This window comes from Ceratosolen solmsi, unplaced genomic scaffold, assembly GCF_000503995.2.
Source record: "Ceratosolen solmsi marchali unplaced genomic scaffold, CerSol_1.0 scaffold47, whole genome shotgun sequence".
NCBI classification, from domain to species: domain Eukaryota; kingdom Metazoa; phylum Arthropoda; class Insecta; order Hymenoptera; family Agaonidae; genus Ceratosolen; species Ceratosolen solmsi.
In genome coordinates this window covers 2,022,275-2,049,376 of record NW_011948419.1, presented here as the reverse complement: position 1 = coordinate 2,049,376, position 27,102 = coordinate 2,022,275, and the positions used below count along the sequence as shown (strand labels likewise).

The 27,102-nt window shown below is 27.1% G+C and overlaps 1 protein-coding gene across 2 annotated transcripts in view; it reads left to right on the top strand.

Annotated features, from left to right (window-relative positions):
- The window catches only part of LOC105360532 (uncharacterized), a 183,701-nt gene that overhangs the window by 88,345 nt on the left and 68,254 nt on the right, over positions 1 to 27,102 (top strand). For both annotated transcript variants that reach the window (XM_011497454.1, XM_011497452.1), the window contains exons 7-8: positions 6,782 to 7,033; positions 24,611 to 24,813. In XM_011497454.1, the coding sequence (XP_011495756.1) occupies positions 6,782 to 7,033; positions 24,611 to 24,813 (455 nt within the window). The remainder of the gene's footprint in view (positions 1 to 6,781; positions 7,034 to 24,610; positions 24,814 to 27,102) is intronic.

The following is a 27,102-nucleotide window of genomic DNA, read 5'->3' as shown; positions in this document are numbered from 1 at the left end:
CGATTGTTTATATATTTCTCTCACTCTTGACATATTCTCGCATAAACAGACTCGGCGCGCTCTTGCTAGCTAAAACCAACGGTCGTTTACTGCGCTTTCCGAGCCTCCGATGAGCGTGGAAGAATTTTTTTTAAATGTTATGACCCTTGGTATTCTTCCCAAAAAATTACATGAGACATTTTCTCAATCTCGAACCGATAAATAATAAATTTATGATTATCCAATTTGACGAAGGAACAAAGTCAAGGAATATATGTTTTTGCCAACATTAAATTTATAAAGATATTAAGCATTTTATTAATTCATAAATAATATTTATAATTATTACTGAAGGATTATGAATATATGTAACAACATGTAAATGACTTATGTATATATTAGGATATTTATTTTTGATAATTAATAATAATAATAATAATGAAATTTGATATTAAAAAATGTTTAAATTTAAAGTTGCATCATTATACGATTTACAAGATATCGATGAATTATGAAAATAATAATTTCAACCAGTATTTCTGAAGAAATTGTTTATTCGCTTCGATCGCTATTTTCCAAATGTAATATAAAAATCATATTTACTTTACGGTACAGAGTGTTCTATCTAAAACGATATTGTTCTCGCCAATTTCTACACGTGCAGATTTCTTATGTTTTTCAGTATTTTTATCTATTCACGATATTGTTAACAATGTCTCTTGATTTGATAGGCATTCACATCGATATAAAAGTTGAAATAGTAAAAATTTATGGTAGTGGTGAAAAAAAAAAAAAAAGTTACTTGATACTTTCCTGTCAAGGAAATCATTGAAAATGTAGATAATAATATTTTAGCTTTTTTCTACTCTCGTTTATTTGATATTTTAAAAACGATTATATAGCGACTCTGTAGAGTTAGAAATTCATCTGTTACGAATGAGTGCAATACTTATAAATATATCTGTCTATTAAAAATTGATGATATTTTTCAAAAAAGTACAAAGTAATATACCGTTTTCAATAAATATTAATATTTGTGAGTATTTTATTGTATGATAAAACGTTATTTAACTCATTTACAATTTACTTAGAAACTTAAATCGATCGATTGCATGTAAAGAAATTTCCTTTTCATAATAAAATTAATAAATACGCATTGTCTTAATATATTCTTACTTAAAATTCTAATTTAAATCTTTGTTCTTTATTGTCAATGAAAATACTATGGCTTATAATTTTTTAGTACTTATAATATATAAAATTATATGAGAATATATTTATTTTTATAATTTTAAAATTAAATTATATTAGTGAATTTTCGTAAAAGCCAAATTTAGTTTATTCAAAAGATATTTAAAATGTAAAACACTAATAATTATTGCATATAATAATAAACTAATGGCCAAGCAGTTATTCATAAGATTATAGTTAATTTAACGGACTTCGTTATTTTATAATCATGAATTTTTAATTACTTCATCTAAATCTATAATTTAAAACACTCTATATTCCTAATATAGAGTAATATTGAAATTTTTCATTTTATTATCGTTACATTAAACGAAATTTTTTATTATTAAATAATAATCATATTAAATGAATAATATTTCAAAATTTTTGGAAATAAAGGAAAAGTTTAAATTATCTTTGCATATAAGGCAGCGTTTGCATAATCCATAAGATGTTATGCATTATAATTAACTATAATTTATGCATAAAATAGAAAATTTTTTCAGTACGATGAAAAGTTATTTCTAATTTTTTGTTTAAATTATTTTGATAAATCATCACTATTATGATATGACCTTTCAATTTACGAATTAAATTTTACAGCAAAAGAGTATGGTATTAATTGATAAAAAGACGTCATTATATATCACGTACAATTTATATTGAAAACGAATGTTTGAGTAAGTGAAAACTTTCAATGTTATTTAATTTATTAAAATTTTCATAAAATGGAAAAAATAATTTATTTTTATGAATTAAATGAGGGTATGATTCTTGGCAACAAAATAATTATTTATTTAAAAGTAATGAATTGTTTCTTATAAGCATAAGAATATACACATAAGTAACACAAAGTACATAACTAAAAATCATCATTAGAAAATATTATAATTACCGTAATTGACGATATATCATAGATATAGAAACGACAAAATTAGGAATAACTCATATGAATCTTATATATTTCTTGTAATAATACACGCCTTTCTATTATCTAAATTTAATATTAATTAGAAAAAATTAATAACTTAATTATAACTTATTAATTATTTTATATTATTATTTTATAAGAAGAGATGGGCAAATATCTTTGTTATAGTTGACGAATGAATGTTAAAGAAGTCATTATCAGAACTATGTTGAAAGCCTTTATTTTTGTAGTTGAAGCGTGACATGCATACTTGACTACGAGTTGTCACACTTGTTAAATGTTTGAATGAAAATGGAATTGCAAGGAAAGAAGCGGCGTATGGTAGGTGCTAGATAGGTAGTATTAGGTAGTATTAGGAAAATGAATCTAGATGAAGTAAAGATTGTGAAGGGTCATGCAGAACGGTAGAGTTGTGAAAAGTCGTAAAGGAGGCAAGATAATAAAATGTCGACAAATAAAATTAAATCGAAAAAAGAAATTAAGTAATGCAATATATTCAAAGGATTAGATGAGGAATGAACGAGGAAGTGAAATAGGACTATTGTACATGTACGATTGATTTTAGATGTAAAAATCTTGTCACATTGAAAGAAGAGAAAAAAGCATCTCGAGAAAACACAATCTTTCTACAAAATATGGATAAAAGGCCGATGGATAATTTATTTTTTCAATTATTGTTGTTGTTTTTTTTTTTTTTTTTTTTTTTTTTTTTTTTTTTTTTGGAAAATATTTCGCAATCGCATGATTTTTTACTTATATTTATACGTTTCCATTATTCCAAATATTACTGTTAGTATTTTCATTAATGATGATTATTACAATATATTGGTAGTAGAAATTAATATATAATGAAAAATACAAATTTTCATATATCAAATAAATATTATGACAAGAAAATTCAAGTACTGGCTCAAACATAACAATTATAACAGAAATTTTACATAAACATTAATAATTTTAATAAATTCTGAATACTTTTATTTGTGAATATTATATAAATATTATTGTTTTTATTCGAATGACTAAAAAGTCATTTGTGTGTTCGGTTATTTTAATCTTAAGATACATTTTATTATAAATAATGCTATTATGACATTAAAAATATCAGTACTTAGTATTATTCGTATTTATATGCATATTCACCAGGAAATGCATACAATGTTCATTAAAATTATATAAGGATAATAATATGTACGTAAGACTATAAAAATCTCGATACTATTGTTTCGAATATTAGTATATTCTTTTGTATAGTTATTATCAAATACCTGATGGTTTCATTTTGACATAAATGTCTGATCTTTTAAACTATAGAATAGTCTATTAAATGAAAAGGGATAATAAAATCCATTGATCAAAGTAAAATAAAAATATGAAGTTCCTTAAATTACTGTAGACTTAAACATTTTCAAATTAAGTTTGCATTACAATATGACAATTAACTTTTATTTTTACATTGTAATACATATATTTGAAATAAACTTCACAGCCGAGTAAATTATATCCAAATTTATAAACGATCTCAATCTCAAGTATTTATAAAATTATGCTTTCATATAATATTTTAAGTAATATTTTAAAGTGATATTTAATTCAAATATTATTTCAAAAATATTTCTCCTCATTATCCTACTGATTACGATATTTATTTGTATTAGCGGTTTTAGCATAAAAATTTAAAACCACAGCATAATACAAATCGACGGCCCTAAATAATAAGCATTAGAAACATTTATCAAAAGGCTCATATTACTCGCATACTACTGCCTTGTGAGGTCGTTTTTGGCTAAACGACCATTATCATTCCTACCCAAGTGAATTTGTATGGAGCTACTCAAGCAAAATTGAAATAGAAATTGAGGGCATTTTTCTTGCAGTGGCTCGCTACGAATCTTTCCTACTCTCGCGTGTCATTTACTCTTTACGCGCATTCTCAAACATAAATACGTTAAATTTAACAAGTTAATGAATGACGCGCACTCTGTTATAATAATAGGTGCATCCAGAAACAAAGACGAAGGAGAAAAATGCCGTGTTCCATCTTTACTAGAAGGCGAATATCCAACCGTAGACTTTTTAATAGGAAACGACTATTATGGCGAAAATACACAGCCAGTTGTGAAAGCTTTTCTATGTACAGCTGTTATGCACCAACGTCGCTCAATATACGTACATATTCATCACATTTATAGACACATATGCATATGCATATACGGCTGTTACTAAAATCGAACTGCATTTTTACGAGACAACCTTGAAACGACGTCAACCAGAAACATTCATATTTTTATTTATAAAAACTTCATTTATCTGGAAAGAAAGAAAGCACTTTCTTATTAACTTGGACATTTTTTTTTATTTCCATGTAAAATACCAAGATATATTTTAGAATTTCATGATAATAGTAAAATTAAAATTATCTATATATATCTTTATTTACTCGATGACGATGTTGTGCATAAAACACTTTGTCGTTAAACAATTATACGAGTGTTCTTTTTCTAATTTACAATGTTGTTTGTAATTTTTGACATAACGTAAAATTAAACTCTACCTGACATTTATCCTATAATTCGTGACGTTAAATACTTACAGCCGGATGAAAAATACAATGAAATAAAATTTTTACTTTGGATAAGATAATCTATTGTAATATCTTTCTATGTTATTACTTGTAGAGGTTACTTACTAAAGAAAAATATTAAAAATAATATCAAAGTTTGCGTATAGTGGAGGAAAAAGAACGCGAATTGAAAAGAAAGTAAAAGAAAAATTGGACAGTAACAGATCACTTCGACTTCGTTACGTAGCACTTGTGTATAGTTTTAAATAATACTGCTACGTTTCATTTCTTTTTAAACTCAAGTCTTCTCGATGATGCCTTTCGTCGCACATGTTTCTCTTTGTTTAACCTATCGCTTCTTATTTCACTTTATTCGGAGGGTTTTTTTCTCTTTTTTTCTTTTTTCTTTTTTTTTTCTTTTTTTTTACATTTCAGCCATTCGTTTATGTGACCAATACAATTTATCACTCTGCTACGAAGCATCTTTGATATTATAATTCAAAGTTTTTGAATAATTTGAATATAATTAAAAGTAAACTTATTTAAAAATACTATTTAAAAATATTATTGAAATCCATTCTTTGTCTAGAAAATCGGATAAATAGTGTACGCAAGAAACAAGTAAATAAAATATAAAGAAACATCTCGTTTGTTTATGCAAAATATTAAATAATAGAATATAATATTCAAATAGAATTATTATACCAATGGAAGATTATTTTATGATTTTCTTTTAATACGATGCAAAAAATAACCTGTCCCATATTGTAATAATAATGAGAAAAATTTAGTTGTATTGTGTATGGGAGTACGTTTCACAAAGTTCAATAATGTCCTAAGACTTCCATGAAATCGGAAAACAATCTTTCTTTAAATGCTTAGTTCATTCTTTTTTTTTTATTTAACATAAAACTCACGTATTAAGCCATGATTTATAAATTATTAGAAATATTTAAAATAACATTATTATTGTTGTTATTTTAAATGCTCAACGTTATATATTATACATGAATCCAGCTTGAAATATATGTACACTTACGAGCTTGTGTAACTTATGTTATTAACAATTTGATAACATAATTTGATAACAATGAAATATATGTACACTTACGAGCTTGTGTAACTTATGTTATTATTCGAATGATAAAAATGTTTATATAATAACAATATGATACATAAATATCGTTAATTTGCATTGACATAAAACTTATTAATTACGCATTCAGTTTATATAAGCAAAATTAGTACCAACTATTGATTTTTAAATTCATGATTTTGTTGGATATATGAACTCTTAAATAAATAAACTGACTGACAACAAATTTAATAAAGAGTTTTTTGTTTTAATAATGACAATATATGTTTTGTAACACATTTTTTCATAAAAAAAAACACTTTTGTTCTCTCTCTCTCTCTCTCTCTATATATATATATATATATATATATATATATATATCTAATGCATGCACACACACTTATAATATATATATATATATATATATATATATATATATATATATATAGTTGCGTGTTTGTGTGCGTGCGTGCGGTCGTGTCCATGTGATTAATGAATTTGTGATATACAAAAATTCATTTTTCCTTTTCAAGTGATGCAACTTTAAAAAGAGATTGGCTCTTAAAGTGTCTTCTTCAGTATTGATTCGAAAAAGAAAATATTCCTAAATCCATCTATCGACATTTTAATGTAATAATTCATCTGAAATGGGATAAATACACGGGACTAAGAGATATTCAATGATTACGTTTATTACGAGTCACATAAAAGTACTAAAGTTCTAAGATTAAAGAATTATCTGTATGCAGAATCTTGCGCATAGGAAAAATTTTACAATTCTGCTTTTAGATTAGTGCGAGTAATTTCATGTCAATCTCAAAGTGTGATCCCGTCCCTTTAGTGCCAGTAATAAAGCACTCGGGAAATAAAGATTTTATCTTTAGGAAGATATAGACGAGAGGCGTGGTGAGGCAGAATATATCATAAGCCGAAAAATTTCAAACATAGACGCGATCGCTGAGCATCGACGGCTCGTCTCACCAACTGACTTTCTCCTCACCAGATACGGAAGCCCGCATCACAGTCGCTCACAATCGGTCAAAACGCCGGGCTGTCGAGCATCCGGACGGCCGAATTATCTCTGCCTCCCACAACAGAGGTCGAGGGTTGCGAGTATGCCGAATACCGGCGTCGAAGAGGAGTACTACCGACAGAGGCACTTTAGCATAACACCTAAGGGAGTGGTGAACAGGGGTGACTCTCTCAAGAGCCGCCGCTCGCGCTCCAACAACAGCGTTGCCTCCAGCAACTCGAGGTACGTCCCGATACATCCGATACCCCGTCGACTATACCGACTCACCGCCCCCATGCTACTTTTACACGCTCTCGGCTTTTTTTTCTTTTCCATTTCCATTACTCGATGCGGCGAATTTCTCTCGAACTTTCGAGGCCGATCGATCGATCCTTTCAATAGCGCGATATCTACTCCTTGTTTATTCGTTTCCCTCGCGGGATACGCAGCCTTTTCTTATTCCGACCCGGGGAGATTCTTTGACTTATGCGATCATTTTTTAAAGGCGGACTCGCGTGTTAAACTAAGCTGTTCCCAATAGCAATAATTGTTTATTATTATTATTATTATTATTATTATTATTTTAAATAACTATTTGCCGTACAATCATTTTGCGCTTAATTTATCGACTAGGAACGCTCGATCGATCGTCCGTCATTTTTATACGAAATAGAGGTTCGATTTAACGGGCAGAAGTATATTCGTTAATATATACTTAAAGCGAATAAGTTGCTATTAAAAATGTATGGGAAACATGTGTTACTTGTCGAGATAAGCGAATCGATATTCAAAACAGCGTATTGATTAATATCGAAAGAATAGACGAGGGTGAAGAATAATCGAGGTAGATATACTATATTGTATAGTAGATTATGGTGACCATCAATTGACTGGATTCGTGAAAGTTGTTGGGAACGGACACTACGCGTTATATACTTTGCGAAAGATTTTAATGGGCTGTTATATGAAATACTAACCATCTATTTTTCTCGCCATTGGCAATAAACAGCAACTACTTGCGGTAGAAATCATCGAGTTTCATAGTCTTCGCACCATTTCAGTCTTTTATCCTCAGCCTCCTCCTACTTACACATGCAATCACGCAATAATCATCACACATATAAAATAATATTTTTTACCCCAAACATTTTTCATTTATTTCTCGACATAAGCGCGTGAGGGTGTGCACGCGTATGAAGATGAAGATAATTAAGCTCGAACGAGTATACATATGCATTGCACGTAAATAGAAAAACAATTACGTTGTACGCAAACAGAAATTGTACGACTATTATCTTAAAACAAAAAACAAAAATAAAAAAAAACTCTTCATCACAGATAGACTTATGATGTACCGCTGAATTCTCCTTATTCAACAATCCAAAATATAACAAAATCCAAAATATATTTACTAAAATATTATTTACTCTATATCATTATAGCAAAATATTACTTTAAAACTTTATTCACACGGTATATTCGAATTAACCTTTAAAACACAATAATTCAATCATTACTCTTCCTCTTCCTATTTTCATCTCCTTCATATTTTTTCATAGTCTTTTGACTCCTTAGAGAGGAGAATCTCCCATTTGAGACACTTTATATAGCAACTATTTTGTTTCTCCAATATTAAAAAAAAACCTTTTACATCTAGTATTATATTTTCTATTCATAACTTTTTTAATTAATGCTTGCTTTCGTAATTTTGAATCTTTTTGAAAAGAGTACTAACTTTCAATACAATTAAGCTTCAAATTATATTAGGGTAAATTAGATTCAATACTGAAGTAACTCAAAGCTATTTCAAGGCTGTTGAATGAAATAAACATTTTAGCTTCAATATACTAACTATGATGATAATGTAGCTGAAATTACATATAATTATTATAATTTAAGCAAATGGATTATTCATTTTACTCTTATGAAAACCGATACAATGAATTTTTCGCATTAGCTTTACCATTAAATATATTATCAATAACAATTTCAATTAAATATAAAAATTTAAATAAATAAAAATTTAAATAATAATTAATTTTACTAATATAAGTCTTTTATTAATAGCGATATTAATTTTAAATATTAATTTTATTAATACGTTAAATTTTTAATTTGTATTATCATGATTACATAAATTATTAGTTTTTTTAAATTAAATATCAAAAATATTGAAGATATTTTACTAACCATAGGCGAATGAATTTAAAATATAAATTTAAGCTTAATAAAGTTTTTAAATTGGCATGAATAATATTTATGTCTTACTGGTATAAATACACGATACAAATATTTTGAATATTACTTTTAACTAACATGTACAAGTAATTTCAATTTATATTCAGCTCAATCATATAATATTATAACACTTTTTCCATTTACTTTTAATAGTTTTAATAATAAATATTATATATATATATATATATATATATATATATATATATATATATATATAATTATGTGAATAAAAATATATATTTAAAAAGTATTTAAAAATGGATTCATGATATTAAAGAACAGAATTATAACAACAACATGATCTCGTATTTTTATGAAGCCTATTCTACTAAATCATAAACAATGAGTTCAATTTTTCCAAGTTACGACTAATATATTATAATAGCATTTCCTGACTATAAATAGTGAAATCTCATCTACGTCGGATTGAAGTCGAATCTGTTTAAACTGTGTTAAAACTGTAAATTTACTTCTGTCCGTCTATTTAAGGTTCTCTAATTTCGAAGGAATTTAAGTAAATTTGCTGACTATCAAATGTTTTATGCTTTTGCAGTTTAAGACGATAATAATAATAATAATAATAATAATAATAATAATAATAATAATAATAATAATAATAATAATAATAATAATAATAATAATAATAGAAGCATTAAATAAAGTGAAATGAAATTTAGTTTATTGCAATTTATTTTTTTACAACATAATGATATAACGTATCCGTAAATTATTGTTTTAAACTACATATACTAAATAGACATATTTATTCTAACTTTATGAATAGATATAGAAAATATAATACTTTTTTGGTTTTAAGAAAAAAAATCAATTAAATATGAATATAATAATATTCATTAAAAAAAAAAAATATATATATATATATATATATATATTAATAACAACAGAATAAGTAATAATATAAATACAAAATTAATTCGTTAAAAGTACATTAAAGATATAATGTTTTGAAAAACAATATCTCAAATAATTATGTAAAATTTTAACCTAAATAAGTTTTCCACATATTATAGATTAATTAGAACGTAGATGGTGATTTATTTGTTCAATACATTATATACTTATTTATTTATTGATGATTGAAATATTTATTCGTTATTTTTATATACAGAATTTTCTAATAAATGAAAGCATCAAGATAAAATATATTTATTAAAAACACTTAATTTTTCAATATTAATTTTCAAATGATTTGTGTGATGTGTCATTATTTCACAAAATACAAAATTTCATAAAATCGATTAAAATAATTGAATGGGTTGACTTTTATGATCAATGTATTAATATGTGTCACATAAATAAATAATTTAATAGCTTAAAATTGATATTTTATCATTTAGAAAATTATCTCTGTAAGCTTTAATTACAAATTTTATAACAAAAATAAATTGAGAAAAAAACATTACTAGTTTGAAAAAATTTAGTCTAATAGTGTTAATTTTTTTCTCATATCTATGCTTAAATTATTTACATACAATTTAAATTCCGAAATAAAATTATTATTTTTATTCTTCGATCACACATTTAATATATATATAAAACAGCTCAAACTGCAATGTAGTGTAGATTTTATGTATAAATTTTATACATTTTTTGAAACTATAAGAATGTATGAATGCTGTTGTGAAAAGAATAACACGCGACATAAACGTAGAAGTTGTAAATATATTTATAAAGATTTACACAAGAAACTAAAATTTTCCACAATTGTACAATTTCTCTATTGCCCATGTATTATTAGGCGAAAAGAATATAATAAATATGAAAATAATTCAAGCTTACACAGGGACTTTCAAATTACCGCACTATAAAACCAAGCTGCTTATAAACTATTAGCATAACTATGCTGAAATAAAGGAAGCTGCAATGTGTCTTTTCAACTCAATGTCTTCGTATTGTCTCTACTAGTTTTCCACTCTCATCGTATATTTAATACCAATAATTTCAATACTAATAATTGCATGGAATTTGCATGAAAATTGAGGAAGAGGCCATAAGGTATCGTATCATATTATATATTTAAACGAATTTATGAATTAGATATACCTTAAGCATTGTAAATGTAAATTTATGCTACATTACACCTAACTAACAACAATATTGACTAATAAAATGATTTTAATTAAATTATTTTGTAATTTATTTTGATCATTGATTTATGCTGTATTTGCCATTTTGTCGTGTACAAAAGTTATTTTGCCAATAATTCTTGATCGATGCATTGCGATACCCAAGATGCTTATGTGCTATACAAAAAATTAAAGTTTGAGAGTCAAAAATAAAACAAGTAAAATTAGACATAAAAAATATAAAAGATTTATATTGTGCCTTCATAAATCATAAGCAAATTTTTTATTATTATTTTCCTTTAACATACACTTTAAATGTATATATCTAAATTGTAGTATAATAAAAATCGGCAGATATAAATGAAGAATGAAAATAAATGTCTATAGAAAAATCTATAGAGTGAAAGAATAAAAAAATATAAAGTAGTGAATTAATTATTTTATGGAAATATTTCATTATTGGTACAAAAGCCATAGGAGTATACCTTCAATCTCAAACATTGCACATTTAAAAATATTATTATTATATATGATGTATTTAAAAACAATCAACATATATATTTATAAACGTACACATATCTATAAAAAAGTATACTTCGTACAATAATCAGAAGTTTCTTGCTTACGAGTTTTCTGAAATATTTTTATTGCATTTTTTTTCTTTTCGCGCATTAAGTGTTCTGCGTTCTTTTTTTTTTTTACTATAGGAATTCAATTATTAATAAAAAAGCATTTATTAAAATTGATTTAGATGTATTTTTAATATTTATTTCTTGTTATAAATAATTTTCAATTAATGTAATAACGCCATCAGAGAGTATAATATAAGAAATTATAATTATTGGTTAGTTGATTATTATTGGTTAGGTATAGTTATTATATTGGCTGTAATAGCTTATTTCCAGTACGTATCATTAAAATCACAAAAGTATTTTTACAATTAATTGATAATATCTTCAGTAATATGATAGAATATGACTTCGACAGATTTATTGTCAATGTATAGAATTAAAAATCAACATTGAAGATCAAGAGAAGGTCATTACGAGTAAAAGGACCACTTCTCTACATCGAACACCTGAGTCTACGTTTGGTAATGAAATGACGTACACACGCGTGTTTGATTCTAGAGAATAGTCTAGAGCATCAAAATTTTATAGGTTTCTACATGACGGTGAAGACATTTATGACATTCCGCTTAAAAAAATGATGAATATTTGATGTTATTTGTTAAATTGATTGTATATTGTATATTGTTAAACTTTCGTACGTATAGAATATTGGCAAATTTGATTGTCAGCAACGTTATCCTAATTAATTATTATTGAAATTTAAGAGATGAAATTTTTATAAATATATATTAGACAATTTGTGTCGTAAGACATGGTAAAAAAAAAAATATATATATATATATATATATATATATAGTAAAAGTCTCATATATAATTACAAAGCAAAATGTTTCGAGAGAGGGAGAGAGAGAGAGAGAGAGAGAGAGAGAAGAAAAAATATAATGTCACAGTATTTTAAAGGACTTTCTGTTGGAAGAAGACTATTGTACTTCTGATCCAAGTGAATAGTCCTCTAAAGTCTTACTGTAGACCAATAAAATGTCGATTGTAAATCATCAGATCCGAGCGCCCCGAAACAACTTTTCCATTCATTAGTGACGAGTTCGTACGTACAAGAGAATAATCCATATTTGAGATTCAAAATTAACCAGATTAATGTATTTTTCGATGCATTCATTCAATAAATTCGACATAACTTTTTCATTAATTAAAGACAATGTTGCCATTATTATACATAAAATGGTGAACACGAAATTCGTAAATTTTAAATTGAAAATATTAGTATTTAAAATTCTTACGAAATATAAAATATAATCGTAATTATAATGATAATTCTATTGGAAGATTATAATTATTCATTAATTTTTATCGATATTTTACGGAAGCTTTGGAGATTAATTTTTTTTTTAATTTATCGCAATCAACTTAAGGTTGGGAAACCAAAAGTAAATCGCAGTTAATAAACATAAATAGTTAATAAGACAATTGTAGTGCAATTTTATTAAATTGAATAAACAAATATTCCTTCGGTGCAGTAAACTCATTTAAAATAATATTTAGTTCTATATTTTTGTTGGATTTTGCATATATTGTAGAAGCATAATATTAAAGCAGTATAATTTTTTTTTTATAATATAACTGTATTTAAATCTTAATAAATGATTAAAACTAAACTATATACTGTACTTTTTGCAAGATTTTTTCTTTAGTTGAAATGAAAATTACATTTAATAATAATTAAACAATATTTTTATAATGTTAAAAAATACTTTGCTATGTTCAATTTTTTTTTGTTTTAATAAACATTTATAATGCACGACGTAAGATTTTCAATAAACGTCAAATAACATAAAAAAAATTTCCTTAATAAAATGTAAAAGTAGCCGGTAAACGTTTAAAGTTACTAGGTCGACAATTTCCTATTTAAAATTTCTCAAGGATAATATACATTTAATGAAAAAATAAAAAAACTTCAAAGTTACTAAATTTAATATATCAGACATTATTGTATATGATAATTTCATTAAAAAAAAAAGTAATAATAATAATAAAAATAAAAGATCATACACATAAAATGTAGCCGTTAGGAGATTCTACTTTTAACCACGTATATTGAGTAAAATAATCATTGCTCTAAACCTTACGTTACCTCGTTTTTTTGTTTTGTTTTGTTTTGTTTTGTTTTTGTTTTGTTTTTTTTTTTTTTGTTTTCAGTCGTCCGCATCAACGTAGCTTAAAGATTGTCTAAAATTTATTTGTAATAAATTTGAAATATGGCCGGGAATGCTATTGAAATTAAAGCTTGTTAGTCGGGCAAGCTTACGTTAACTCGAAAGAAAGTAGCTTTAAGCGCAAGTCACGTGAAGTAGCTTGAAATAGTTTCGAAATACTTTACTTTGGGAATACTTAGTCAATTTTCCATAGGCCATCCAATAAAAATAAGAGACGATGCGTATAATTGAAAATCTAATTTCAAATATAATACACGTAGTTAAATAACCTCGGCGTAATATTAAACTGGGCCATATCCTTGTTGAGCCAATGGCTAAACAATTTCCATTAATCCTCGCTACACCGAAAAATTACATCAAACACCGAGCATTCTCGGTCCACTCCACCAGCACAATAACCTACACCTAAGCCAGTAAACAGAATAGGTAATTGCATCACGATGGTAGAAGCGAGAGAAGAGGACCGGCGCATCCTAGCGTAGGTGGAGCAGGCGGTCAGCCACACATCATATGGCAATGACTACGCGGTTAATCTGCTGAGCTGCGAACTCGAGTGACAGCAGCCAACTACGCACCTGCCCGCTCCGACACAAAAGCGGATATTGTGGATAGGCATCAGCTATTATGACAGCAATAAAGCCAATTCGCCATTGTCGTTGGCCAAGTGCGTCTCGCCGTAATTAAGGGTAAAAGTCAAAGATATGTGCTGACGTATCGACAGACTTAGCGAATGATATGTATTGTTGGGCGTCAATCCTTTCAACGCAACCTTTTGTATTTCGTGATAAACCTATGGCCGTTATTAATTTCCGTGTATGGAAATAGTCGGTGCTATATCGAAGCCATTTTTTTTTTTCTACAATATTAGTTACTGCGTCATATTAATAAATCGGTGGGCTGAAATAGGCAGAAATAATATTATTGCTTATTGAAAGCGATAGTGCTTTCCAACTTCATTAATAAGATTGCAAATTTAGATATTCGGTTCTATTGTTCGTGGATTGTAGATTTCTATTTTTAAATTGATATGTAAAACTGAACGTATACTCGGCATTATCGGTAGAGCAGCGGCTTTACGTCATCTTAGTCAAATGCTCGACAGTTACATCAAAATAATGTAATATCGTAATTTTTTCATAATTATACATACATATATATATATATATATATATATATATATATATCGTTTTAAATAATATTAATTTTATAGATTCATCTCAACTTATAGACCATAGTTATTATAAACGAGATTGAATTTATCTGAAATTTGCATAGAATAATATCAAACATCGATGATTACCGAAAAATTGTTTATCCATTATTTTTTGTATAGAAATAAAGTATGACTTCATTTATTTATAAATTATTGTTTACGGCTTTGTAAATTTTTATTCAATACACGTATTTATTTGCCTTTGGTAGTGAAGTAAGAGCTTTAACGTGTTATAATTTTTACGATAAACGTTACGGACAAAGCAAAGCACAATATTAAAATTAACATAAATATTATTAAACGGATTTTACTTATATGATTATTAGAGTTTTTTTTTTATATTTTTACATTTGCTTGTCATAGTTTATATATTTTTCATAAGCCTCGTTTAATCATTCATTAATTCAAATTTCATATAATCATTTTATACGATTCATTAATTCATAACAAAGATTATAATATTTTATCTTCGATACAATTTATTGAAATGAAATGAAAAACTCGATTGGATTATGTATTTTTATAAAGATGCATAGAGATGAAATAAATTTTATTTTATTATAACTACAATTCACTTATAATAGCAATTATAGAAAATTAAATCACAGCGTTTTAAATGACTCGACGAATCTTAAAGTAAAATAACAAATTCAATTTTATTATTACAAAATATGTATACGTTTAAGGATATATTGTAGATCGTCTTTCAGAGCTTAAGATCATTGATTAAATGCTAACGAAAAGAGATGGACTGAATATTAGTCCCCGAGATAATAATTAGATGTAATGCAAATGAACACTGTACCGTTAAAATTACTATTTTCTCGAAATTTATGAAGACTTTATAAAATTATTATAGACACTCTTCTCATTGCGCACTTTGATTAAATTTTTTATAATTCGTACACTACGTGTTCCGAAAATTGCGTCTGATGATATAAGTCGAATATAAATTTCCTAAATCAAATATATAAGATATATTCGATCGCTAGCTTGTTAGTTGTTCTTCAACAAAATTTCATTCGTTTGATAAAATAAATAAATAAATAGATAGATGAATAAAACAAATAACAAAAAAAAAAAAATTAAACTTTTTTATAACTTTAAGTAAAACATTAATATTATATATTATGATCAAGCATTTATAATATCTCTCCTCTCCAGTTTTCCAATCTTTGACAACTTCTCATCAAAGAACTTCTTTCACCCTCATAAGTTCGGAAATTCCACACCAATCATAGCCACTTTCTCTTCCTCGCAATTCTTCATATAACTCGTGTTCCGTGTTTTAATCACAGTTCTCTATCGTTTCTACCGACCGACATCTTAAGGTATAAATAAAACACTTGACTGATAAGGAAGGATATTTCTTCATTATAATCGCACTAAAGTAATACAAGAATGATGAAAGAATGATCAAAGAAAGGAGAAATTGGAAAGAGACGTAAGAAACGAAAGAAACAAATGCACGGAGCGGCTCTTATTGTCGTATTCTTGATGTAAACTTTTACAATGGATCACAGTGAAAAGTTCATAGTTTAAAGATAGAAGTCGGGGTAAGGCCATTTTTGCCAACCATAACTTACAAATGAATAAAATTCGTTTCCTAATTAAAACAAAATTTATTAGTCCTTCGCCATCGATAAAAGCTAAATTTTATAAAGATTGGCTGTAGAATAAAAAGTGTCAATGTTAAATTAAAAGGCTACGGCTTGCAGATTTATTTTTATTCTGTTTCACATTGTTTCATAAAATTAAAAAACTTTAAAAAGTCTTAATGAAAATTAATTTTTTACTGATTTTACTGATATGAATATCTTGATTTAACGCAAAAATAAACTATTTAAAGTCGAAGTAAAGATTTTTTTAGCAAGAAAATAGATTCATTTCCATAATATGAAAAAGAATCATAAAGTTTTGTATTGAAAATTTTAAAATGCATTTAAAATTATTTATTAATACTTAAAAAGTAAATTATAGTTTTGTGGTTTGGGAATTCTTCCTTCTGAATTCAAGGTAAAAATTATACAAACTATTAATAAAAAAAAAAAATTAATTTACATCAAATTCTTGTTAATTAAGTATATAAATCTTTCAAGTTCACTTATTATTATCTGATAAAATTATTAACTAAATCGTTGAACTGAACTTACTATGGAGAAGCATAAATACGAAATAAAAAAAAAATTTAAGTAAAAATATGGGGAACTATTTACTCAGAATTTCACTTAAAAAAAAATAAAAACTTATAGGAAAAACAAGGGTAAATAATATTTTTCATATCTCTCGAATGCAATGTATATTCTCAAATACATACATTTTTAGAGAAATTCAATAACCGAAATAAGATTATTACTGAGTCGAAGATACTTTTTTAATTGGAAATTCGATTAAATGATTACTTTAACTCGTACATTATGAAAATGTAAAATTTTATCGATGACTATTGTAAATATAATATTGAATATAAAATACTAATTATGCATATTAGTTCTATTTATGAAAAAATCCTTGTTTCGATTGCTATGAAAAATGAAAATTCAAACTCCATATTATTATAATCTATTAAACATAAAAATTGTATACTTTCATATTATAATTTCTGCAAGCATTACAAGTACAAATCTCACAATATATTAAGTTGCATTTATGTTTTTTATGATCATGAAAATATTTTAAATCACATAATTTAAATAAAGAATACTTAAATAAAACATAATTTTTGAATATTTAATGCATTATTTATAAAATTATATAGTTAAACACATGGATACGACTTTTTGTTTTTAAAAGTTCATAATATGCAAAGTCTTACAGTTTTGTAAAAATTAATTTGAAAACTATATAATAAAATACCCTCGTCACAGCTTTAATAAAAGATTTTCATAAAATTATATTATAGATTTATTCGTATACGTATAAAGCATCAAATATTTCTACTTTAATAATAATTAAGATTAAATATTTATTATAATTCATAATATAATAAGAAATTAATAAGTGAATTAGAAAATTAGAAAACTTTTACAACAATAAACTGTCTCAAGAACTTATTTTTCATAAATTTATAAATACAGATTTAAATCAATAATTTTGAATTGAATAATACATCTATTGAATTATTGTCTAAAAATATGGTTTTAAAAACAAAAAATATTTATATCGTTTTATAGGTTTCCTTAACATGCATTACTTAGCTTCATTAGTTGCATGATGCTAAATATGTTAAAATGAGTTTAAATATTATTTATATTACGTGAATGATGTAACGGCTGATGGTTAAACAAACAATATTAAATTTAGAAATAATATTATTATTAATAAATAATTTAAATCTAGCAATCGATTTTATAGTATATATAAATTTATACAAATTATCTGATTTTATAAATAAACTGCCCGTTTTTATATATAATAATGTCATTAATTAGTGCATATCTCTGTACTGAAAAAAAATTTATAAAATGCTATAGTAATTAATATCTAAAAGTAATTGATATGTATTTATTTTGAAAACCGATACTGCAATAAATTTTAAAATTCATTTTTACAATAATTAAACTTATGTGAATAATAATTATAATATTAAAATTTTTTTTTTTTCAAAATACTTTTGTTTAATAGTTAGACAAAGCATTAATGTCTTTTATCTCCGAGTTATAAAATATTTCAATTAATAATTTATTATTATTATTATTATTGTTATTATTATTATTATTATTGTTATTATTATTATTATTATTGTTATTATTATTATTATTATTGTTATTATTATTATTATTATTGTTATTATTATTATTATTATTGTTATTATTATTATTATTATTGTTATTATTATTATTATTATTGTTATTATTATTATTATTATACATTTATTATGCATTCAGAACATATAATGTGAACTAAAATTAAATTAATTTTGATGAAATTATAATGAAATTACAATTACCATTTTCGAAAACAAGACAAAAAAAAATTTTATTTTATATATCTTTCAATCATTTTATCTTCATTTTGATTCAACTTTAAATAAAAATATTCCCAAAGTTCACAATGATATCAATAATAAATTATCAGTACATTCTATTTTTTTTTACATCAATTCAAAAATCTGAATTTTTTATTTTTCCACATATGTTAATATTATCTTTTCTTTTTATTTTTTGTTTTTAAATAAATCATATCAGTTATACTATGATCGTAAATTAAAACCATAAATTTTACGAGAAATTTGATCGACCATTGAAAATCAATCATTAAACAGTTATTAAAAAATTTACAATTTCAAATATTTTCATAAAAGTCTTCAATTTTTTTTTATAAAATTTATTTCATTTTCAGTGTAATAATTTAATAATAAATTTTCACAGTTACTTATAAATCAAAGAAAATATGTTGCAAATAAAAATTAATGAAATAATGTAATTTTACAGTGTATGATATAAAGTTGAGAGCGTAATTTATCCGTGGCCCAGAAAAAATTGTCGGTAAATGTATGTGGTAATATATGGTACCAATTAAACATTCTTTTAAAAATAAAAAAAATTAAAAACTAGTACATGTACACGCGCACATGAATGGTGGTGTGTATATTTGCGGAGTCGCGCGCATTACGATGTATTTTTGCTGTAATTATTGTAAACAATTTATTGTCGATGTTCGAAATTGTGAATAGTGGTTACGTATGAATATTACTTGAAATATTTTTCAATTCTTCATAATATTTTCATAGAGTATATTTCAAATGTAATTACATTTTCTTTTCGTATCATTTTATTATTAAAGAAAGAAGATGATTTTTAATTTTCACATCAACTGCATTATTCGCATTATACTGGCTTCATTTTCAAATTCATTTATAACTATATTATTTAATATAAGTTTTATATATAGTGCAGTTAAAATAAAACTTTGAATCACTATGTTCAAGAGCTGAATAACTTTCTTTTAAAGTCATGATAAGATTTTGATGAGATATCATTCTTTTATGCTAATGAACGTAAATCATTTGCTTTATGCTGTAATATCAAACAATTGCATTCCTAGTATTTGATATAAATACTAAGGATATGTAAATTGTTCTAAAATCTCACAAATTAAAATTATTCTATCATAAAATAATAATTTTTATAGAATATACTACTATAATTAATAAATACTGTATCTTTATCATAAAAATCTTGACATGCATATGATTTATTTTACGTCAATCTATGCTTTTCTTCATTCTCATCTCGTGCTTCATGTCATTAGCTTCGGAAAAATAATCAAAAATTAATACTTGCGTATGTGCATGAGCGCGCGCTGTGTATTATTCTGTTTGCACGTGTGCGCTTGTCCACATACGTGTTTGTGTGTGTGTGTGTGTGTGTGTACGCGGGCGAAGAAAAGAAAGAAATCCGATTAAACTCTGTGATGAACTTGAGGCGGCAGTATACAGAATCGTGTGACCTTGATCCTTAGAATAGAACAAAAAAGAAAACAACAGGACCTCGAGGGAGTATTAGCTTTCCCAACCTTCTTAGATTGCCGATGAGGGTACCAACGAAGGGAGAACCTTCTAGTGGAAACAACCACCAATTCCCACTTGTAACCAGCTATCTGTCTCCTCTCTATCTCTTTTAGATGCACACTCACAAAGATTTTTATGTTGCATGATCACCATCGAAAGTAAGTAAAGATTACATTATTTACTTTATGAATCTCTGCCTATTACAAAATATATCAAATAATACATATGTAAACAATATAAACTATCCTTTGATTCATCATTACTGATAAATTCAACGTTATACATCCCCGATCGATGATCCCCTTCCAATGATTAATCTAATCATAGTTTATTAGTATTCACTTTAAAACGTATAATTACAATTCAATAAATTCTCAAACCATAATCGAAGATGTCATATTTATTACGAAATCTAATAATTAATATAATTTTACATTTTTCTCCGATTGACATTTAAAATTGACATGATTTAAAATGATGCAATTCTTAAAGTAATTCTTACTAATACAAAAAATTCATTAGAATTTCTAGGGTTATGTGTTCCTCGTATATTATACATTAAACTTGTATTTGTCTCTGCATATATGCACTAGTGTTTGTAAATTTGTATATTTTTTATAAATTTCATCGGATATCAATAGCGTGCAGATGTCAGGGACGAAAATAAATTTTAACGATTCTATAGTAATAAAGCTAGGTGTCGCTTGTCTTTGTTTAATCTATGTCCTGGAAAGAAAACTTGATAACCATCGAGTATCATGTTTCATGTGAACATCACTATTTTTTAAATATTTCAGATAAATAGTTAATGAAAAAAGTGTAGAATTCTGCATTAAATTTCATAAAACATTCCTTGTGTAATTATTTATGTATTGGAAATAGTTTGTGAAAAAAAAAAAAAAACTATCTAAGGCACTACATAGATCAATGTATGGCATTGCAAAGCAGATATTTGAATTTAAAAAAAGCAATACTTATTTAGAAATAAAAAGCAAATCGATTTCAAAAATAGCTAACATAAAATGCAGCTCGAATGAAACAAATAAATAAATCGAAATCATTATGTAAAATTTGAATTGATAACGGCAACGTAGTCGTGAATTTAAGCTATATTCGAACGAAAATTAATTTAATTAAAAAATATTGATGTAACTATATGAATGGCATATCGTTAAAACGACTGTGTTTTGCATAGTAAAAATTTCAGGTAGATAAGACGAAACGAAGTGACAAGTCATAAGCTTAAATAAATTTACGAAAATATGCTTCCTTTGGTAGCTAATAATATCAATATAGCGTAAAATATAAAAAATGAAATAGCAAACTAAACTGACGAAATACGCAAGTAAGTACGCCAGGAGTAAATAATTATTCTTCCGTTAATATAACTTCACACGCCAACACATAATAGTGATAAAGAATTTAACAATTTCAAATACATATTTATTAAATTTTGATGCATGTATTGTGAAAGTTTTATATGATAAAAATCAAAACAAAGCTATAGGTATATCTATATGTATGAGTATAGATGTGTGTGGTGTGTGGGCATTCATGGGCAAATTGTATTATGTTTAATGAAATATGAGTAGTTGGATATTAGAAAAATGAGAATTGCCCTTCAATGTCTATAATTTATACAATAACGCCATTTAGCGTAATAATGCATATCAATGAAAATATAAAAATTTAAATGAAGCAATGAAGATAGCAGTGAATTGTCAAAATAACTATGACTTCCGAACTAAAAGTTTTAAATTGTCGATAAAAATACCAAAAATATCTAAAACATTAATTAATAATACCATGCAAATTGCATGATATTGATTTCTTGTTAAAATATTCAATTTCGTTGTATAAAAATACAAGAAAGTGCCATTAATGACGAGGCAACACAGCTAAGTCATAATATGCTGAAAAATATTCGAGCGAATAGCGAAACAAAACCCAATGACTGAGCCAAACACCAAGTCGAGCGAATCTTACCGACCGCCATTGTTGAATTGCATCTCGCTGAACCAAGTAGATAGTCGACTCGATTCTAAGAGAATGCAAACTCATGTCGTAGCGCGTATCTCCTGGGGACTGCCAGCCGCTTAGGTGAGAAGCTTAACCGCTTAATCCGAGAGTGCGACATCGGCTAATGTTAGCGGAGACGTCAACAAACGTCAACGAATGTCAGGGATAGCGAGCCGACTAAGCTCACCGGAGTTCTCCAGTGACCTTCGCGAGCTAAACAAGCACAGCGAAGCTTACAGCTAGACATTACACTATCTTCCATCCTCCTTTACTAACCCTTTATAAAAACGAGTAACTCCCACGGCTATCCCACACCACGACTCAGACAATTAGTCAAGCCAGTCAATTAACGGAGCTGCTGTTCGTTCAATGGACCTCGGTCGAAGATCGCTCTGGCCACGAGCACTTAAAGCCCTCGCCCCGAGCACCAGCCCCATCCCATCCACTTTCCCCGCGAGACAAGTGTACGAAAACGTAGATCGATCTGTCTCCCTGAGCCATCTCCTTTACAGTCCAACGGCCTATCTCTTGCTTCATTACCTACGGCTGTTTGACGGATCAGCACCGAGCGACTACGTCGAATTATTCTGGAAGCCACGATACCATTTAATCTACTTCTCTTCCTCCGTTTCCAATTGCCCGACATTGACGTCCGCGTCGTTTGTATGCGACAACGCACGCATTTTCATCTCAACTAAATAGCCACCATATTACCCTTTCTTTGCCCGTCGCTCCCAAACTCTTGTCCATTGTCTCTCATTATTGTCTGACTCTTTATCTGAATCATACGGCAACTCGAAAATTCTCCTCCCCTTCCACTTCTTCCCCCACCGCCTTCTTTTGTACTCCAACACGCGCATGAAGCAACCACAATCGAATCGCTGCCCCTGGCTTTTACCCTTCCTTCCTCTATTCCCGTTCTCTACTTTGATATTCAAACCTCCTTCTCTCCCTCCCTCCCCCACCCTCCCACCGCCCTCTCCCCCTTTACGCTAAACCCCTTATATTAGTTGTCGGCGCTCCCGGGTGGAGAGCATCGCCCAAACTGTAACGCGAATCAGGCTTTAAAGGCCCCGTGACCACGTGCTCGGCAAATATCCACACTATCTAAGCCAAACTATCGAGTACAAATTAAATACTGCGCACATAAATTTCATTACAATAATTAGCAGTGTATAATTGATTAGGATAAAATCAGAGCAAAGGGAACATAAAATGCGGAAGTAATTAATTTATGCGTTCGTTAAATTTCGTAATGTGATGTTTGCGTGCAAAGCTAATTTTCGAAATTCTTTACACCTATCAAATTGTTTAATTAGAATTAGAGAGTACAGTGGATAAATTTTATAATGACCTTTTGAAAAAAATGTGGCCTGATTTTTCTTTTTTCTTTTTTAATTAAATATTCTGCCTTTTAACGAAATACTTTTAGTTGAAAGTGACGATAATATATCGTGCATCGTGTATTATTATATTTATTATTTACACTTAGCCTTATTCAAATTTTGTATCCACGAATGAGGATTGATTTTCCAATGTCTTTGCGTTATTATTGTCTCGTAATTAAAAACAAAAAAAAAAACAAAAAAAAAACAAAAAAAAAAAAAAAAAACAAAGAACAAAATATCCTAATATCATTGCCGAATAGATTCGATTTACGTGGGAAAAGGATGATACGGTTGTAAAGGGTATTCGACCTAAGCGAATAATGCTGTCCTTCGTAGAGCATAACAATTCCAAATTATCATGAAAATCATAGAAAATTAGAGATACCGGCAACTCCTTACCTTAACTAATCTTAAATTCTGCAATAAAACGATCGTTACAAGAAAGCAAAGAAGCTCGATATCTTACGAAATGCGTAGAGCCAGGACGGTGCTATCGACCCGACGCTACAAGCGACTAAAAGCCATAATCTAACATATGTGATTCACTTATCTCATTGCAGTACGGAGCACCTAACAGCCTCGTATCCGGGCTCGGCTCGCAACTCTGCCGCTGGATCACTCGCAAGTTCGCGAGAAAGTAGCGCCTCTCAAGGTCCGACACCCTATCGTGTTCTGATGCTCGGCGCCTCGGCCGTCGGCAAAAGTTCACTGGTCTCGCAGTTTATGACTTCGGAGTTCCTTCATGCCTACGACACATCGATCGGTAAGTTGGGCCAATTTTCACCTACGCTACCCGACTATTTTTATTGCCGATAAACTCAACTGGAAAACTACCGGAGTTGGAAAGATATTGGAAATGATACTGCATCAGCCTGTAATCTAGTGATGAGTTCGCCATAAAAAAATTGATGTCCGTCCCACTTATGTGACAATAAGTTAAAAAATCAATTAAACCGCCGATTGTCACTGTGGATTCGCTTCTGTTTATTGCTAAATGTTTAAGATGTTGGGAAAGAACTTTTACGAGCTGTCCGAATCCCATGGAATCCCATAAGTCATAGATGTCATATAGGACATATTTCAACTTGGCCATATAAGAATGAGTTTTTTATTCTTTGTTTCTTATAATTGTCGTCGGTGTACGAGGATTAATTTTTTTATTGTTAATTTCTTTTATAATTGCTGTACAAATGCGTGGATGAAAATACTGCTTTTTGGGCAAGCCTAACCAAAATTATTATTCTATCTTTGTTCGCCAAAGGATATATGACTAATCAATTTTAATTTACATCCCATTACAATTAAATACAAATTCATTGAAATTATTTTTAACCCTAATTTGGCCACACGTTCAATGGCATATCTATTTATGCGAATATAATTGCACGTATTGTAGGATTGATGTCTTATCACATAATATATGAACAGTATGATTTATTAAAAACAATTAAGCACAAAAAAGTCTCGTGCGTACTATTGTATTTAAAAGTATTTAAATCAAAAATATACAATCGATCTATATTACATGACAATAAAGAATTCAAAATAGAGATATTTTTAAGAATTTTGGCGTTGAAAAAAAAAAAGAAAAGAAAAACAAATTTATTCACTATATATTTACATGTAGTATTTATTAAATTTCCTTTATTGCTTGAGACAAAAATGGTAGTTTTGAAAGTTGATGAAAAATTACTCTTAAATTGATGGAAAATGTCGATGTTTCATTTGCTAAGGAATTCACGTACGTATCTACTTTTTATACCAAAATTTTAATCGAAATTCCTCATTTTATATCAATAGAAAGATTTGAGTATAAATAATTTAGGCAGAATTACGGACGTATAATAAATGCACATTGAAAAATAATTGACTTTTAAAGCAATTTTATTTAATTCAACTTAGTATAATAATATGTATAGTATAATAATACATTTGGATACCTCTAACAACTAAGAGTTAATTTTAATTTTATTAAAATAAACAATTATGACCTTGACTAGTGCTCACTTTAAATGGCACTTATTTTTATAAGCTTACAAAAATCTTTTAAATTTATTTTCTTTTTTTATATGTATTTTTATATGTTTTTCAATGTTAAAATCACTACCCTCTTATGATTGTCAAAGAAACAGATTGACGAACAAAGTTTCTGCAGCTTTTTCTCTTCCTCGGTTCTTATCTGCCACTTATTCATTATGTAAGTTGAAACAGTTCTTGTATGGCTGGGGCAAAGTCCTAAGGGGACAATCTCAAATTCAACTCGAGTAAAGTCAATGAAATCGTTCCATGTCCTTGCTTCAAGTTTATTTCCTTTTATAGATGATATATGGAAAAGACAGAAAATAAATAACATGGATTATTTGCAAACGATCAAAACTAATGATAGAAGTATTAATCGATAGTTTTTCTATTTAAATATTTTTTTAATATTTCAAAATATAATGTAAATTAAAATATAATGCACCCATGTATGTATAACTAGATTACTGTATATTTCGACTATGTTAATGTCGATTCACGAAAGAAGAGAAATAGTATTAAAAAAAAAAAAAAAAAAAAAAAAAAAGGTTTTTACATACTCAACTGTAAAATATAAAAATAACTATATATAAATCATCTTCAGCAACATCTATTAATGCGGATTATAGAATGCGGCCATAGACGATTATGAAAATTCTGAAAATATGAATAAATATATAATCTTTCCAAAGTTTTTTATTGTAACATATTACCGCATTTTTTTATATATAGATGTGTGGTAAAAAGAGTAAAAAAATTTAGATATAAATTATATTTTTTTTTTTAATTCTTTTTTAGATCAGTATAGATATCTAGTAAAGCCGAAAGTAAATAACAACTATAAAATTAATGTCTGAAAATGTGAATATTTCGTTAAAATAAAAAAATTTTTAATTGTTCGAAACACTGTATAACACTCACATCAATAAAAATAATACAAATACAATAAATAGCAAATATAAAGGATATTTATGAAAAAAATTAATTTGAAAGTCTTATATGAATGACAGTGAAGAGATTATATGAGTGGCTA